The 15,122-nt window shown below is 40.7% G+C and overlaps 1 protein-coding gene across 3 annotated transcripts; it reads left to right on the forward strand.

Moving 5' to 3' along the window:
• Positions 1 to 1,210: 1,210 nt before the first annotated feature.
• On the forward strand, positions 1,211 to 14,491 carry LOC111221656 (ETS domain-containing protein Elk-4-like). Of its 3 annotated transcripts, none has more exons than XM_022745132.1 (6): positions 1,211 to 1,379; positions 6,292 to 6,506; positions 8,402 to 9,172; positions 9,429 to 9,668; positions 13,286 to 13,405; positions 13,506 to 14,491. In XM_022745132.1, exons 2-6 carry the CDS (start codon positions 6,300 to 6,302, stop codon positions 13,602 to 13,604), a joined length of 1,437 nt encoding a protein of 478 aa, XP_022600853.1. In that variant the 5' UTR covers positions 1,211 to 1,379; positions 6,292 to 6,299; the 3' UTR covers positions 13,605 to 14,491. The 3 variants fall into 3 exon arrangements, with proteins under 3 accessions (XP_022600853.1, XP_022600855.1, XP_022600854.1); XM_022745134.1 differs by lacking the exon at positions 13,506 to 14,491 and adding an exon at positions 10,280 to 10,303 and having other exon boundaries at positions 13,286 to 13,311; XM_022745133.1 differs by lacking the exon at positions 6,292 to 6,506.
• Positions 14,492 to 15,122: the final 631 nt, after the last annotated feature.

The following is a 15,122-nucleotide window of genomic DNA, read 5'->3' on the forward strand; positions in this document are numbered from 1 at the left end:
ATATGAAAGAAAAAATTGGAAGCCATGTGTGTCTGGGAATTACAACCCAAATCCACAAAATGCTTTGCCTCTAATTTTAAAACATCGGATGTACCTTGTGTGTGGCAGCCCTGTGAGACTGGTGACCCTGCTTTTGGCCCAATGCATGCTGGGATAGGCTAAATATCATAAATAGAGTGGTGAGACAGAAAGAAATGCAGTAGGGGTACATACTGGTCAGATATTTAGATGCTTTCAGGTGCCAACAAGATTTTCCCACAGTAGCTCTGGCTTTAAAGCATACATTAATTAAGATGCTCTCTCCTTTATTGACACCAAATCATTTGACAGTGTATGCATATCTTTTAAAACATGAATATGAATTCACACAGTTTTCTGAGAAAAGTTTTTTTCACTAAAAAACTCTTCAGTCTTCGTTCAGTCTAAAAGTTTTGCTGAATGTTTTTTTTTGGTTTTGCTGAAATCATTGTTTTGATTTCTTATCACATTTTAACTAGACGCTCAGATTGTTGGGAACAGAGATTGTAGCAACGCATTGTAAATCACAAGCCAACTGTGTGAAATAAATAGTCAGTAAGTCGTGTAAGTCAGAGACATCACACATTATTATCTGGAGCAATTTTGTAGCCGTGCTGTGAAATAATAACAACTTGATAAACATAACAACCAAAGAATCAAGAGAGGAAGTGACCTCAGCGTGAGTTTAATGACACATTTTATGTTATTCGGAGCGTCGGAATTTTGAACATGTTACACAACCGACAACCGAGCGAACAAGTGGGGTTTTCTCTCACTGGAGTTTTTCAGATGCAACGTTTAATGTTAAGGAATATACAAACAGCATCAACGAGTGAAATGGTTATGGCTAGGTATATTGCTTAACTTCCAATGTTAAGAGAAAAGCTTAATTTAAATGTTCTATTTTCTCCCTTGCCAATGTTTTTTTATTTCGTGATTACAATAAGGCATAAAATGCATAACTAAAGCGCATTATTTCACTTTCATATTTTGTCTCAAAGCAACTATTTGCTGAATAGTTTTTTTTATTTTTATATTTTTATTTTTACAATAAAACAACAGTTACTAACTCACAAAAAACCGTATGTGTTCCCGAGGAAAGCCCACTTGGAGGGGCGCGACAGTTCTTGAATATGGGTAGTACGAGGAACAGTGAATGCAACATTATTTCCTGTTCAAAGGATATATCGTCACTGTAAGCCAAAGGCAGTTTAATGTATTCTGTGTTCAGGTATTTGCTTGACACTCTATTTGAAACTTATTTCCTGAGCTATGGCAGTATAAAAAGCTTTCCAGCAATGTTTTGGGAATATCTGGACACGGCTCGACGACTTGGAAATTCAGCGGGCTCTACGAGCGAGGTAATGTTAGCAAACAAGCTAACGTGAAGCTAGCTAACAGCTAACTTACTGTTAGCTGACAAACGTTAATGCCTTGATTTGTTTGTCTTCTCGACTATTCACACACATGATGAACACGACAGTGGCAGTTGAGCTCCACCTTGCGACTTTAAATAGTTGGGAAATAAGTGCTAGTTCGTGTTGACAGTAACGAAACTAATATTATCCATCAACAAGTGGTCTTTTATTTTGCTCTGTGTGGGTGCCTGGCCATCTGATAGTACAAACCAGTCACTCCAGCCCGGGCGTTCATAGCGCATGAATAACCCATGTTCTATGACTGATTTGACCTAGCTTACGTTATCTCACTGCTCCGTAGATAACATTTGCTGCTAATGTCACACATTACATAACGTTCATTGGTAATCTTTTTCCCTGGCAGCAGATTTGACACTGTCCTATTTTTTCCCGATATCACCAGTTTTAACATGACAGTTTGGGACAGATTGTGTGTGTGTGTGGGGGGGGTGTGTCTCCAACCCAGCAGGTCTGGATGAGTCAGGGCAGATTTACTCTTCCATAAGAAGCTTACTCACACAAACACACACATACACACATGTTGACAGATACTGACAGGGAGAGTGGACAGAATAGCAAAAACACTATATGAATACCCAGCAACATCTAATAGTAGTATTAGGAATCACGTCAGAGTGGGCGCCAATTGACTCCAACTTGTGTGGCTCTAAGAGGCAATATGAGGAAATCAAGTTGTTGGGGTCTGAAATGTGGGAATATTATGCACAAAATCGTCAATTGGGGCGATTTTGTAAAATGAACACTAGGCATCAGAATAATCGAAATCATTACCTTGCAGGAGAAGAGTAACTTTCCTTGACATTTGCATGTATGTGACTGCTAAACAAACCCATTTCCAAGCTAGCGTTGCATGTGAAGCTTTAGTGATGTCCCTCACTTGTAAGTCGCTTTGGATAAAAGCGTCTGCCAAATGAGTAAATGTAAATGTAATGTGAATGGATTATTGAGAGTGGGCTCTGAGCATGGTTTAATAGTCTTGATGACAGAAGGGTTGCTTTTACATCACCAAGACAAGTGGCGTTGCTGGGCTTTTCAATAGCAGCATTCTCAAATGTGTACAGTAACTGGACTGGAATGCAAGTCACATCATCGAAATGTCTGCCATGTGATAGGCAGCTCTTCATAGACGATCATTAGTGGTGGTGTTGGATGGCTTGAGGCATACCATGTAATCTTCAAGCAGTAGATTGACACCTAACATCACAGTGCTTCAAGGGTAAAACTACCAGTACACCACACTCTTGCCTTTGTGGGGTTATGCCAGCTCACCACCACAGAGGGTATCTGTACTAAATGGCCCAAAGGTTAAGGCTACACCTGGTGTGACATAGCACCTAAATCTACATTAATGGAAGGATGATGCAAACATAAGATTATTCATTCAGTGCTTTAAATGTACATGTTGGCTGGGGAGGTGTAATTGTATTGGGTGCATTCAGCTGTCATATACTTAACTTGAAAATATAATTAAATTATAATTAAAATGATGAACAATGATCTTAATGATCTCGAATTTATGAAAAATCACAAGTTTGACTGACATACACGAATAATTTAACAAAGTTGCAAATAACACAGAAAGCACACATTTTTTGATATACAATAGTTATTATTCATATCAACAGGTGAAATAGTGGATAAATCTTGTTGTTGCATATATAATGATATTTTATACCAAACACACATGAACTGCATCCTCCAACTCCTAACTTTCAAGTACATTCATATAAATTTAACTCACAAGCAAGACAAAGGCCTCAAACCGGTTGCAGTGTCTGTTGCCCCTAATAGGCAGTGAAAGAGACATATCAGGAGCACAACTTAGAGGGAACAAATTTTCCTGGGACTGCAGATGCAGCAAAATTTTTGTTTTGGCAAAAATGAAATGGCATTCAGGTATGAGATCTCAAGATAATGCCTCTTTACACACTGCTAAACAGTTTACAAGAGAGGCTCTGTGAAAAGCAGAATGTTGTCTGCCTCTTTGTTCATGGCTTTCACAACCTCTAGATCTAAACACCACTGAACCTTCATGGGAAGTAGCTTTCCTCCTGTTTCATCTCTCATACTGTCAGGGATGCAGAGGTTGAAGATGGGCTCTGCTCTCTGTGAGATACTTCAATAGTCATGCAGTGTTTGATGGTTCTATAATATCCACACACATTACATAGATTTATACCTATCCTATGCTCACCTTTGGGCTCCCTGTCATTGTTACGCACAGCATTAACACTCTCATCTAAGTAAGGACAGGAGGAACCAGTCACTTTTCTCTGGACACCATGTAATTGTGTGACCCTTGAGAAGTGCACCCAGCTGAGGTGACAGGCAGGAAGGATTATAATTGATGCAGATTTTAGGTTGACTTGTTTGAGACAATCAAGTAGAATGCTGCAGTTACCTGTGCAGGTTGGATTGGGGTACATCAGTCAATAGATAACATGTGTTTTTAGTTATTCTGTCTGATTAAAACTCTTTGCAAGTTGAATCTGGGTGTAGTAACCCTGGGAGTGTGCTGAGGTTACAAAAAATCATATACCTAAAATAATTGAATGTTGTTCCTCTCCTTTACAGGTGCAGCAAATATGTTAGGCAATTGTCAATCAAGCATGTTTTATACATGCCCACACAAGTGAAAACACCTGTGTGCATATACCACCAGTGTTCATGGCCTTTAATCTCTGCATAGGATGCCATGCTGTAAAACCTGCAAAGACTGCAGCAAAAAGCCCCTCAAGAACATCAAAGAAAGTGCCAGATGTGGGTTTGTACCTTAGCTGAAAGAACAATACGGTAAAACACAAGCATAAGCAAAAGTCGGCTTTTTTTAAAAACTTCTTTCCTCACAAGTTATAGTATTGTCAACATTTACTGGCAATTAAAGCCATGCACACACTAAATGACTTTGAAAGTCATCAGACTTCTGTACTGATCACACTGCACAACTTGTTTTGTAATCAGGAATTTTGAAATTATTGTGGTTTAGCGATCGAACCTTGATTTGCCTCTGATTGGAGGCAATGAGTGGAAAATCATGGTTATAATCATGTAGCGTTAACTTAGTATAACAAGACTCTGAAACAGATGGTTACTGTTGAAGTGAAGTGTAATGGAAGCAAATCTGCAACCAGAATTGACCAGCATTTGGTTTGTGTTATTTTCCAGCCGGGGGGAACAGAGCTATTTCAAATAATAGCTCCTTGTAGACCTGCGTTATGAAATAAGTTGATTATAATGTCCAATAAAATGTTGGTTTTGACATTAATAGGAGCTCTAGTAATGACACTACAGTTTAATTGAGTTGGGCTGCAACTAACAGTCATCGATTACTCTACCAATTATTTCCTTGATTAACTGATAAATCATTTGGTTTATAGAATGTCAGCAAATAGCAAAAATGCCAGTCACAAGTTCCCAGAGCCCATGATGGCAGCTTAAAACGTCTTGCTTTGTCAGGTGATCAATTGAAAACCCAAAGAGATTCAGTTTACGATCACAGAAGACTCCAGACAACCTGAAAATACTCAAATTTTATAAGCTGGAACCAGCAATTTATCATAACCTTTTTGCTTAAAAGATTACTTAAATGATTTAGATTAATTGATTATCAAATTAGATGGCAACTAATGATTTCATCTCTAATTGTGATTGTTACCACCAGATATCGTTGCCTTATGTCAGGTTTACAATCCTTGTATAATTCTGTGAACGGTCCCTGGTGTTTGAATTTACATCCTCATGAACATCCTTCTTTACCTCACACTGTGAGAGGTGTTTAGTTTTTCATGATCATGGTGTTCTGTAGACCTTGCCAGATGTGAACAAGATGTTTGTCCTTGAGGACTTGTCAGTTGTCACACCACAGTGCCACACTTTAGAGGTTCTAACAAAAATCAGTTATTTATGATTAGGTTTAATTTTCTCATTTCTGAATAGGTGAACAATGTGATATCACGTCTTTGTCATCATGGACCGAACCAGAATGAGGGCACACTTTACCTCTGAACAGCCTCAGTCCTCAGAAAGCTGTCATACTCACCCTGAACTGTGTGGATACAGACCATTATTTTTCAATTAATCTTTTATGCACACTCCAGCTCACCAAGGTGTGAAGAAGGTGGAAATTTACTGTATACTTTGAGCATCAGAATTTCTCATGAAGGGAATGGCATGGAAGGTGTTCGACTTCATCGAGATGTTAATGAAACCACTCTTGAGTTTATTCAGCTTGGTGTATGGTGGCATTATTATCCTAGAATGTGGGAACCACATGAGGGAACAGTGTTTGTAGCACAGGGTGCACCTGGTCCTGTAAAACAGTCTCTTATTCCTTGGCTATTTAATAACCATTTACAGTTATTGCACCAGATTTCTGCTCACACTTTTAGGTATCCAACAACCTTTCTTCAGCTTTTTAAAAATACAAGTGAGGATAAGATGAACAGTTTTCTCATTGCTCCTGTTGCGGACTAAAATATAACATTTTTGTAATGTATATCGTAGAGTGTTGCTAAGACTGACACATGTACTGCATTTGGTCTTACATCTGTGTGCTGCTGCTATTCATGCACATACTGTGTGTTGTTGGAGTTAACATTCCTTGGTTGACTGATTGAAGGAGGCAAATGGTTACAACAAGAACTCATTTACAGCACTTCATCACAACTTAACTGTCAGAATAAATTGAAGTGACTTACAGTAGTGTGCCCAAAGGTCATATTTGCTATAAGTTTGTGGAATTCCATATTGTTATGCAGTGAGCAGCAGTTCCTTGGTTCATGAGCCTGATCATTTTTCTCCTCTCTACCTTTACCCCCCCCCCCCCCCAAATCAGTGAGAGACATGGACAACTCTGTCACCCTGTGGCAGTTCCTTCTCCAGCTCCTTTTGGATTCCAGTAATGAGCAGCTCATCTGCTGGACCAATGAGGAAGGGGAGTTCAAGCTGCTGCAGGCAGAGGAGGTGGCTCGGTTATGGGGGGCTCGTAAGAACAAGCCCAATATGAACTATGACAAACTCAGCAGGGCCCTCAGATACTACTACGACAAGGTAAACACACATAAACTCTTCTACTGCAGTGGTTGTAGTTGATTGAAAGTAGCTGCCTTGTATTTAATGTGGCAGTTTGGTCTTTTAGTCTTAAGATTTCACTTGTTTCAGGTAACAACAACAATAGCTATGCTATTAGTATAACAACACAGCATTTTCATTCCCACAAAGAATGTCCTTGGACACATGTCCTAACCCTGAACCAAACTATAAACGTGCCTTTCTAGCTTGACAAAACATTTTTTTATTCTTTTATTTAAGATTTTCTTATATTAGAACATGTACACACACAATAAACACAGTAGACAGAGTACCCAGTACAGTTACACAAGTTGACAAAGAGACGAGGGGTACATAAGCAGAACTCCCAAGAGCAAAGTATCGACAAATTAACAGGGGAGATAGGAGAATGCCCTGCCCGCCAGGAGAATCACACAAAACAAAACTAGGGTGCAAAACAAAACAGAGCAAAAAAAAAAAAAAGGAAAAAAAAGACAAAACTAAATGGATGGAGGAGCCAGAGAATCAATACAGTTTACAGAATAAGTACAGATACAACACAGATTATGTAGTTCAGTCTTGTGTCTTGTGCAAAAATGGCTTCCACACCCTCTGTAAAAACTTTTGCGAGTTCCATTTGCTATAACGAATCTGTTCCATCTGAAGCTTCTCAAACATTTTATCAATCACAGCCGTTTCAGTTATTTCCAATCTGATGTTGGTCTTTGTCGGTAGAATGCAGTTGGGAAAAGCATGCCCCTGACTGAAGGACAGGCCACAATATAGTTGGTAGGCTACATCACCCTCATGAGCCTTGATTTAGCTTTTTATTTTACTCCTGTCATGTTTTCATACACTTAAACTGGAACTTTGAGAAAGTCACTATACTCATTGCTTTGTTTACTAAGGAACATGGGGGGCTGGTGCCAATCCCAGCTGACACTGGGCCAGAGACGGGGAACACCCTGGAAAGGTCGCCAGTCTATCACGGCTGACATATAGAGACAAACAACCATTCACACTCACATTGACACCTACGGGCAATTTAGAATCAAAGGCCCTGGCCGACCCCAGTTAGGCCCCAGATGAACCAGGGTTCTTGCTGTGAGGTGACAGTGCCAACCACTGAATCACCGTGCCACCCTGAGGAACATCTTCACATAACTTAATTCTGTGTCACATTTACAGGGTATTCCTGCTCTCTTTTTGAAGGATTAATATTAACATTGCCGCTGAATGAGTGAACACAGATTTACTAATAATTCTCCCCCACTTCCAGATTCCAAAAAATAAAAATGAATATGAATTTGATCAGATGGTGCGGCATCCTGATATATGCATTATATGTATGAGATCAGAAGCTTCATTGTCAGCCATAATTAAACAAATTACATGATGCCTGTGTAGCATAACAGCATGTGTTTTGAAGCAGCAGCTGACGAGTCAAAGAGGGCTGGTTCCTCCAACAACTGCACCAAAGACTACCAGAAAATAGCAAAACACAATTTAATTGCGTCTCAGAATGGTTGAAGTCCGCTGCTCAGTGACATGCAGAGAGAGGGAGAGCGCTGTCTGTCTCCCACTCTGCTTGTGGTTTGGCAGAAGCACTGCTTGACCCTGTGGGCGTGCTGGGCAGGGCTGCTCTGGTATGTTTGGCTGCAGCATTAGTGGCTGCTAGGTTGGTACAGACAGGAAGGACAGAGCTGTCCCATGCGTAAGACTTTTCTGTGGTCTCACTTTTCTATTTTTTGCTTCTACTGCTGCTTTGGTAGATGCATACTACGTGAGGGAAAGTCTTATTTCTGCTCTCTGCCTGGATGATGTAGTGTATTTTACTGTTTATGTTATTCACCAGGAGTATAAACTAACATATCTTGCTTTACTGTGTCTTACAGAACATCATAAAGAAGGTAAATGGTCAGAAGTTTGTCTATCGCTTTGTGTCGTATCCTGACATCCTGAAAGGAGATGTTGCTACCCGAACAGAGGGCGGGGATATAGGTGCTGGGAGCATTCCTCCCCTTACAAGAAGGGACAGCACCCTACAAGAGAGTGAGTCTGGTGACAGAGCCAAGGTAGGAGGTAGTACAGTGGCTCTGGGCTCAAGCACCAAGCAGTCAAGCCGCAACGACTACATTCACTCTGGCCTGTACACCTCCTTCACACTCAACTCGCTGCAAAATGGACGCCAGCTCTTCAAGTCCATCAAAATAGAGAACCCAGCAGAAAAGATGGCTGACAAGAGGGGTCTCACTGCCACAGGCCAGAGCCAGGAAGCATTGCCTCAGTCACAGCCAACTGCTTTGCCATCCGTCATCAAGTTTGGAAACACCCCTCCAAAGCCAGCACCAGCACCGCCTCCTCAGGTTGTCATAGAGCCGACCCTGATGTCCAGCCATTTAGATCCTCTGCAAGCTCTGCCCCCGAGGGGTGACGACATCAGCACACACTCCTCCCTGCCACCCCAGTCCGTCTATTCATTTGAACACATCCGCCCATCAGAACAAACGTTCAGCTTACCGGACCTGACGTCGGCCAGCCCATCGCCAAGCTTAGTGCCTGACTCCTCTCAGGAGCTGGTGATTGACAGCGACATTGACTCTGGATCATCTCAGCCTGCAGACGCTCAGCCACCAGAGCCCACAGACGCTCAGACACAGGAGAAGGTTAGTACACATACAAACTCATCTCACACAAAAGGTAGTGAAATATTTGAACAACAGGAAAAATTATTTTTATAGGCCCTGAAAACTTATTTTATTTTATTATGTGTGAACAATGTTCCAGATTAAAATCAAAATTACTATTGATTTCTGTTTTTTTTCCTGATACTATGAACATGACAGGTATTCTCAGGGCAATGACAAGTGTGAAGTGATGAAATCAAAGTAATGTGAGTAAATCATTATCTGTGTTCACCAGGTGGACAATGGCATCGGTCTGTCTGGAGATGAGATCAGTTTGGTGGACGCTGAAACCAGTTCATCCTCAGTGAGCAGCTGCACCACAGTCAGCACTCAGAGCTCAGGAAAGACACGCAAGCCACCGAAAATCCTGCAGATCAGCCCGCCAACTCTGCTGGTCACCACCTCTGACTTCTCCCCCATGAACCTGTGCAGCCCCTCACTACCTACTGCCTCTCTCACACCAGCAATGCTACAGGTTAGAACGTGGTCTTATTTTTATGAGCTGAACTATTAGCAGCATTCAATTGCCACTCATCATGTGCTTTCATGGTAAATCTACCAACACGACCAACCACTTCAACACATTTAGATATTACAGGAAATGAAGCAGCCTGTTACGTGTCCAGGAGAAGTACTGCAGGTTCTCTCCATCTCTGAAACTGATATTGACACATGTCCATCTGAGGGGTTGTGCACACGCATCTGTATTTGTAGAACAGCCAATAGGAACGCACTAACTCTCTGTGATTGGCCCAAGCCTCTCGTCACGGGCTAGATTTTCCAAAGTCTGAAAACAATCGAGAGGAGGTGCAGATGCGAGTTTGTCTTCTCTTTAATAAAGATCTCAGGCAATAATTTACCCTTTTCCATCATTCTGTGAGCAACTGTGGTCTGACTTTATGCTGCACACAGCATGAGACTGCGAACAGCAGCGCACAGTGAAAGGAGTTGTTACCTCACTGAGAAGTTGTGCAGCTCTTCATCTAACAGCTCACTGTGGCTGCTCCTCCTTCTGTTACTCCCTGCAATATTTGAAACTGATCTGATGTCAGAAATGCTGAAAATGACCATTGTCTTGTTTTGTAGACGCATTTCTGATGAACGACAGCGGTAAGTGCTGAGCTCACTGACAAATTGCATTTCCTGTGACTACTTCATAATAAAAGTCAAATTGTGTCTCTCCAGTTAAAGCTGCAGCAGTGTAAAATGTTCAGTTTGCTGCAACTTAACACAGCATTTTCCCCAGGAATGTCGCCACAGAAACCCAGCTCATAATACTGCAAATATATAAATAATATAAAAGCAATAATCAGTGGGCCATAGACTCAATCATCATTCCTTTAGCATTAGATAGTGACTTAATATACATTTATTTAATTGCCTCTTATTGCCTAACTTATTAACTACAGTTCTTGTCATACTGTAGTCTTTGCCTATGACAAAAGGTAGTATTACTTTTGTATTTGGTCTTTTAGCTTTTGGTGCTTATTTCTAAATAATTTCTCAAATGTTTTCTTGCAGCTCAGGTCCAGTCTGGTGACTAAACCGAGATGAAGCAAACAAAGCAGCATTAGACTCGCTAAGATTTTGGGATTTTTGGAGTTATGCTAACATTTTGATTGATGGTTAAGTTTCTGGATAATCTGCAGGCATGCTGCTGTACATTTAACCTAAATATGAACTTGATGACCTAATAGGAAATATGTGATCATTTTGCCTGCATGTCACCACTGGATCCTACATTCAGAGGAGACACATCCTTTAAACCGAGGCTTTGTCAGTGGTTATCCAAGTTGTTAGTAAAATGTGATTGAAAGGTGTGGAATGGACAGGTCAATTTTAAGGGATATGGAATTCCAAGAGTAATAAGAAAAGTAAGCAGATACATTTATCAATTTATTAAAGTTTATAGTAGTATAGTAGGTTCGTGTTGCTGAGGTTTCATTTCAATGAGCATATGTGCCTCCTCACTTGCATCTCCTCTTCCTGTCATGGCTCCTTGCACATGATATGAGGTAGGAGAGAGGAGGTGGAATTAACAGTGCGGCGTCCTCTCACTGCTTCATTTTGAAGAGACAGTTACTAATGACACATAGCTACTTTATATGAGCTGCCAGTGAGCTTGTTATGGATTGCTAGATGTCTCACAGCATAGGTGCTTTAATTTCATTTTTTTTTTTTACATGATTACAAACATGTATAAAGTCATAACAGGTTTGTTAATGTAGAATTTTCAACACAGAAATGCAAAGCTTATTGCTAGTTGCTTAGGTGACACTGCACTTTAAGTTATGACTCTAAAATTTATTGACATACTAAAGAATATGAAATAAAAATAGGCATTATATTTTTAAGAGTTACACAGTGCTTGCCATGCGGTTATTTGCATCTCCAGTTATTATGTATGGTGAAGAGATGAGGTCCCTAGATATGTAGAAACTCTAAGTAAATCTATCTATCTATTGTTTACATCACAGACTGTAACAAAATAGAAAACACATGAATAGACCAGCATCATAATATAACTGAATAGAGTCAAGAGTTGATATTGCACAGAAAACCTTCCAGCATTTAGGGATGGAGACCAGCAGGTGGCAGCAGTGCAGCAGTAATCTGTGATGCCCGGCTGCTGTTTGGTCTTGTTTTTGTGTTCCTGGTGCTGCTGTTTGCAGACCACATGACCGTGTGCTACTGTATAGGATGTCCGAGTTTATTAGATCTGCTGTGTTAGACAGTGTTGTTTTTATTCTGTCCCTTTGTAGTAGGTCAGGTCAGGTCAGGTTTGGTCATGGGATCCACAGCTCAGACTGCCAGTCAGCTCACAAAGGCATGAGTTCCGCATTCTGGTTTCTCTCTCTTCTGTCAGTGATTGACTAAAAGCAGTGCCTCTTCACCGTGTTGGAGGTTTCAGTTTCTTGATGGTCGATACAGATGCTCATGGTATATCCAAATATCCAGAGTCACTCAAACCATGAGGTATTTAAGATTCCACAGACACTTAATACACGTGTTAGTAATTGATTATAGATCCAGTGCAACAGGTCCTTAAACTGAAAATATTAACATAAACTTTGTGACTATGTGGTGCACCATTAAGCTCTGTAAGGCTCATGATACACTTGTGTTTGTTTTTACAGACTCACACACGTAGACAAGCAGCGAGAGTGTGCCGACAACAGAATATGTTCCTTGAGAAATTCAAAATTTGCATGTGATACATTGTTAAAATCAACGTATGTGCTCTAACAAGTTGTTTAACTCGTTAGGTAAAAGTGCAAACTATAAACTGTAAGACTTGATGTGTTTATTAACTTGTTTTTAGTTTCCTGCCAAAGGTTGAATGATCTGTTGTTTATCCAAACATAGTGATAACCTGTTGTTGTTAGTATCTGTTCCATCTGGAAGCAAAATAAGTCATTTTCATTAAAGCAGCACAGCCTATAATGTCAAAGCACATCATCAGAAAGAGAGAGCCAAAAGGACGCTGCCAACATTACTAACAGAGGCGACAGTTGTTCTGTGGATCAATATAATTTATGGTCTTCACAAGCCGCTTAAAGCTGTATCAGTTCCTAACAATGCCTTAGTCACTGATGGAGGTCATAAAACACATAAATTATTTAATACCCCGTTGATTATAGAGCATCCAAACAAGCTGTGTAAGTGTTTAGGGTAAAAAGAGAAACTCTACATTAAATGCAGGTTGCTATTCTTAATCCTGTCTACTCAACTCTGATTTGTTTACTGGTTCTCCAAGTGGTGGAAAGAGGTATCGATGGGCATAATACCATCAATAACAAACCATGGCTGTCGATGGTAATTCATAGGCCTGGAACCAGGCACATAGTGGTTTGAAATTTCTCAAACATTTTTGATAAGAATCTCTGAAAATTGGTTATTTAAGAACTGTGGTCAAAGTTCTGAGCAGCAGACATTACAGTTGAAAAATAAACCTGTCAGTGCTCTCTGTTGGACAAACTAGACATTTCTCTTGCATATGTGTTGGTACATTATATCTGTAAAAATCTCTGTTGTATCGTTAGCGCTGCAATGAAAGTGACATGAGTCTGTCTTGTTTATCTTCCTCTCCAGACTCCCACTCTGTTGCTGACTCCCAGTCCTCTGCTGTCCAACATCCACTTCTGGAGCACGCTCAGTCCGGTCGCTCCACTCAGCCCAGCCACACGCCGCCAGGGAGCCCATCTGTTCCAAGTCAGTACATGAGAGTATATACTTTCTTTCTGCTCTCATCTAGTATCATTCAGTCAGTCTGTCTAGATTTGTCCTAACACTTCACTTTGCTCTGTTCCAGTTTCCGTCGGTCCTCACCCCCCAGTTCCAGATCCCTGTACACAGTATGGATGGGACCAACACACCAGGCCCCATTTCCCCAGATCCTCAAAAGACATAGGATTAATCACCCCATTTGGACCCAGACAGCCAGACCCCCACCCTTCCACCCCTCCACCTCCATCTCCTGCTCCCACATCCAGGACAGTAATGTGGAAGCTCAGTCATTCCCCTTTCCCATCACTCTGGTGCTTTAAATTTCGCTGCCACATTATTCACACTACAATGTGCTGTGTGGAGGGAGGACCTGGAGAGATGTTGGCAGTACAGGTTTGATGGATGAGGGTAACATGTTCATGTTCATTTCATAGAATTTAAACCCCGAAGATACTCTTCTGCACTTATATGCAGTGATGCCGTCGTTCTGTTTGCACTTATGGATTCATTTTGTCTGGCTTTTTGGGATCCTCAGTCACAATTCAAAGGAGGAAGGGATTTCCATGGCAACAGTGTGCATGTGGATTGGACCCTCAGCAGCCACAATCTGCTTCATGTTTGGACACACAGACTAGTGAGATTGCAGATATCTGAATCTTTCCTTTTCCTTATCTTGTGCAACTGTGTTACTGCCAAAAAAATACGTTTTCATTTTCTGTCCTCAGTTCCTATCCAGTTTTCTCCGCTGCCGACACTGATTCTGTTTTTTTGTTTTTGCTCCGTTTGTAACTTTAAGGGAAGCGCTTTAACCTGACAACCATGCATGTTTAACTGTGACTCTTTTATCTTCTACCATGCTCTCAGCCTGAACTTAGATGTCAAGCCTTGCCTCAGCTGCTCTGAAATGTTGGCTAACTAAAGAACATATCCAACAGGACTTTTACCTTGACTGTCTTATCGTGATGTGGCCATAATCCGAGCTGAACCTTGAATTACGCCTCTATGTAACTTTTGTAATTTTTGTGTGTGTGTGTGTGTGTGTGTGTGTGTGTATATATATATATATATATATATACACACACACACACACACAATAGAATAGCCCTGAAAGCCAGTGTGGCCTGGTCTGCCTCCTACCTTTTAAGCTTTCAGGTGGGAATGAAAGAAAGTGAAGCCATAACTGTCTCTGAGTCTCTGCAAGCTGCAACTCACAAATCCTGTATGTCTTACTGCTCTGATGTTGTCTTTTATAACTAAACCCTACATTGTTTGAGGCAGCCAGAATTCAATTTGAGTTTTCAAGTTTAAAGCTGTAGTGAATAGGTAATTTTTCAATGAATAGTTTGACATTTTGGGAAATACACTTTGTTTTCTGGCTGAGAGTCAGATAAGAAGATTGATAAATCATGCTCATGTCTGTACAGTGAATTTAGCTTAGCACAAATATTGGAAATGGGGAAACAGCCAGTGACTTTTTCACAAATACTGTATTCTGTATAAAACCTCAAGTTTAAAAACAGTACATAATACATTATATTAGTGCGTTTAAGGCTTTAGAGTACCTTTCTCCCCGTTTCCAGTCTGTATGTTAAGCTAAGCTAAGACTGCTGGCTCCAGCTATATATTTACAGTACAGAAAGCGAGTGTATTTCCCAACAAGTCCGACTGGAACTAAAACCATACAGAATTGTTCCTCATAAAG

This window comes from Seriola dumerili, unplaced genomic scaffold, assembly GCF_002260705.1.
Source record: "Seriola dumerili isolate Sdu_G_001 unplaced genomic scaffold, Sdu_1.0 BDQW01000088.1, whole genome shotgun sequence".
NCBI classification, from domain to species: Eukaryota; Metazoa; Chordata; class Actinopteri; order Carangiformes; family Carangidae; genus Seriola; species Seriola dumerili.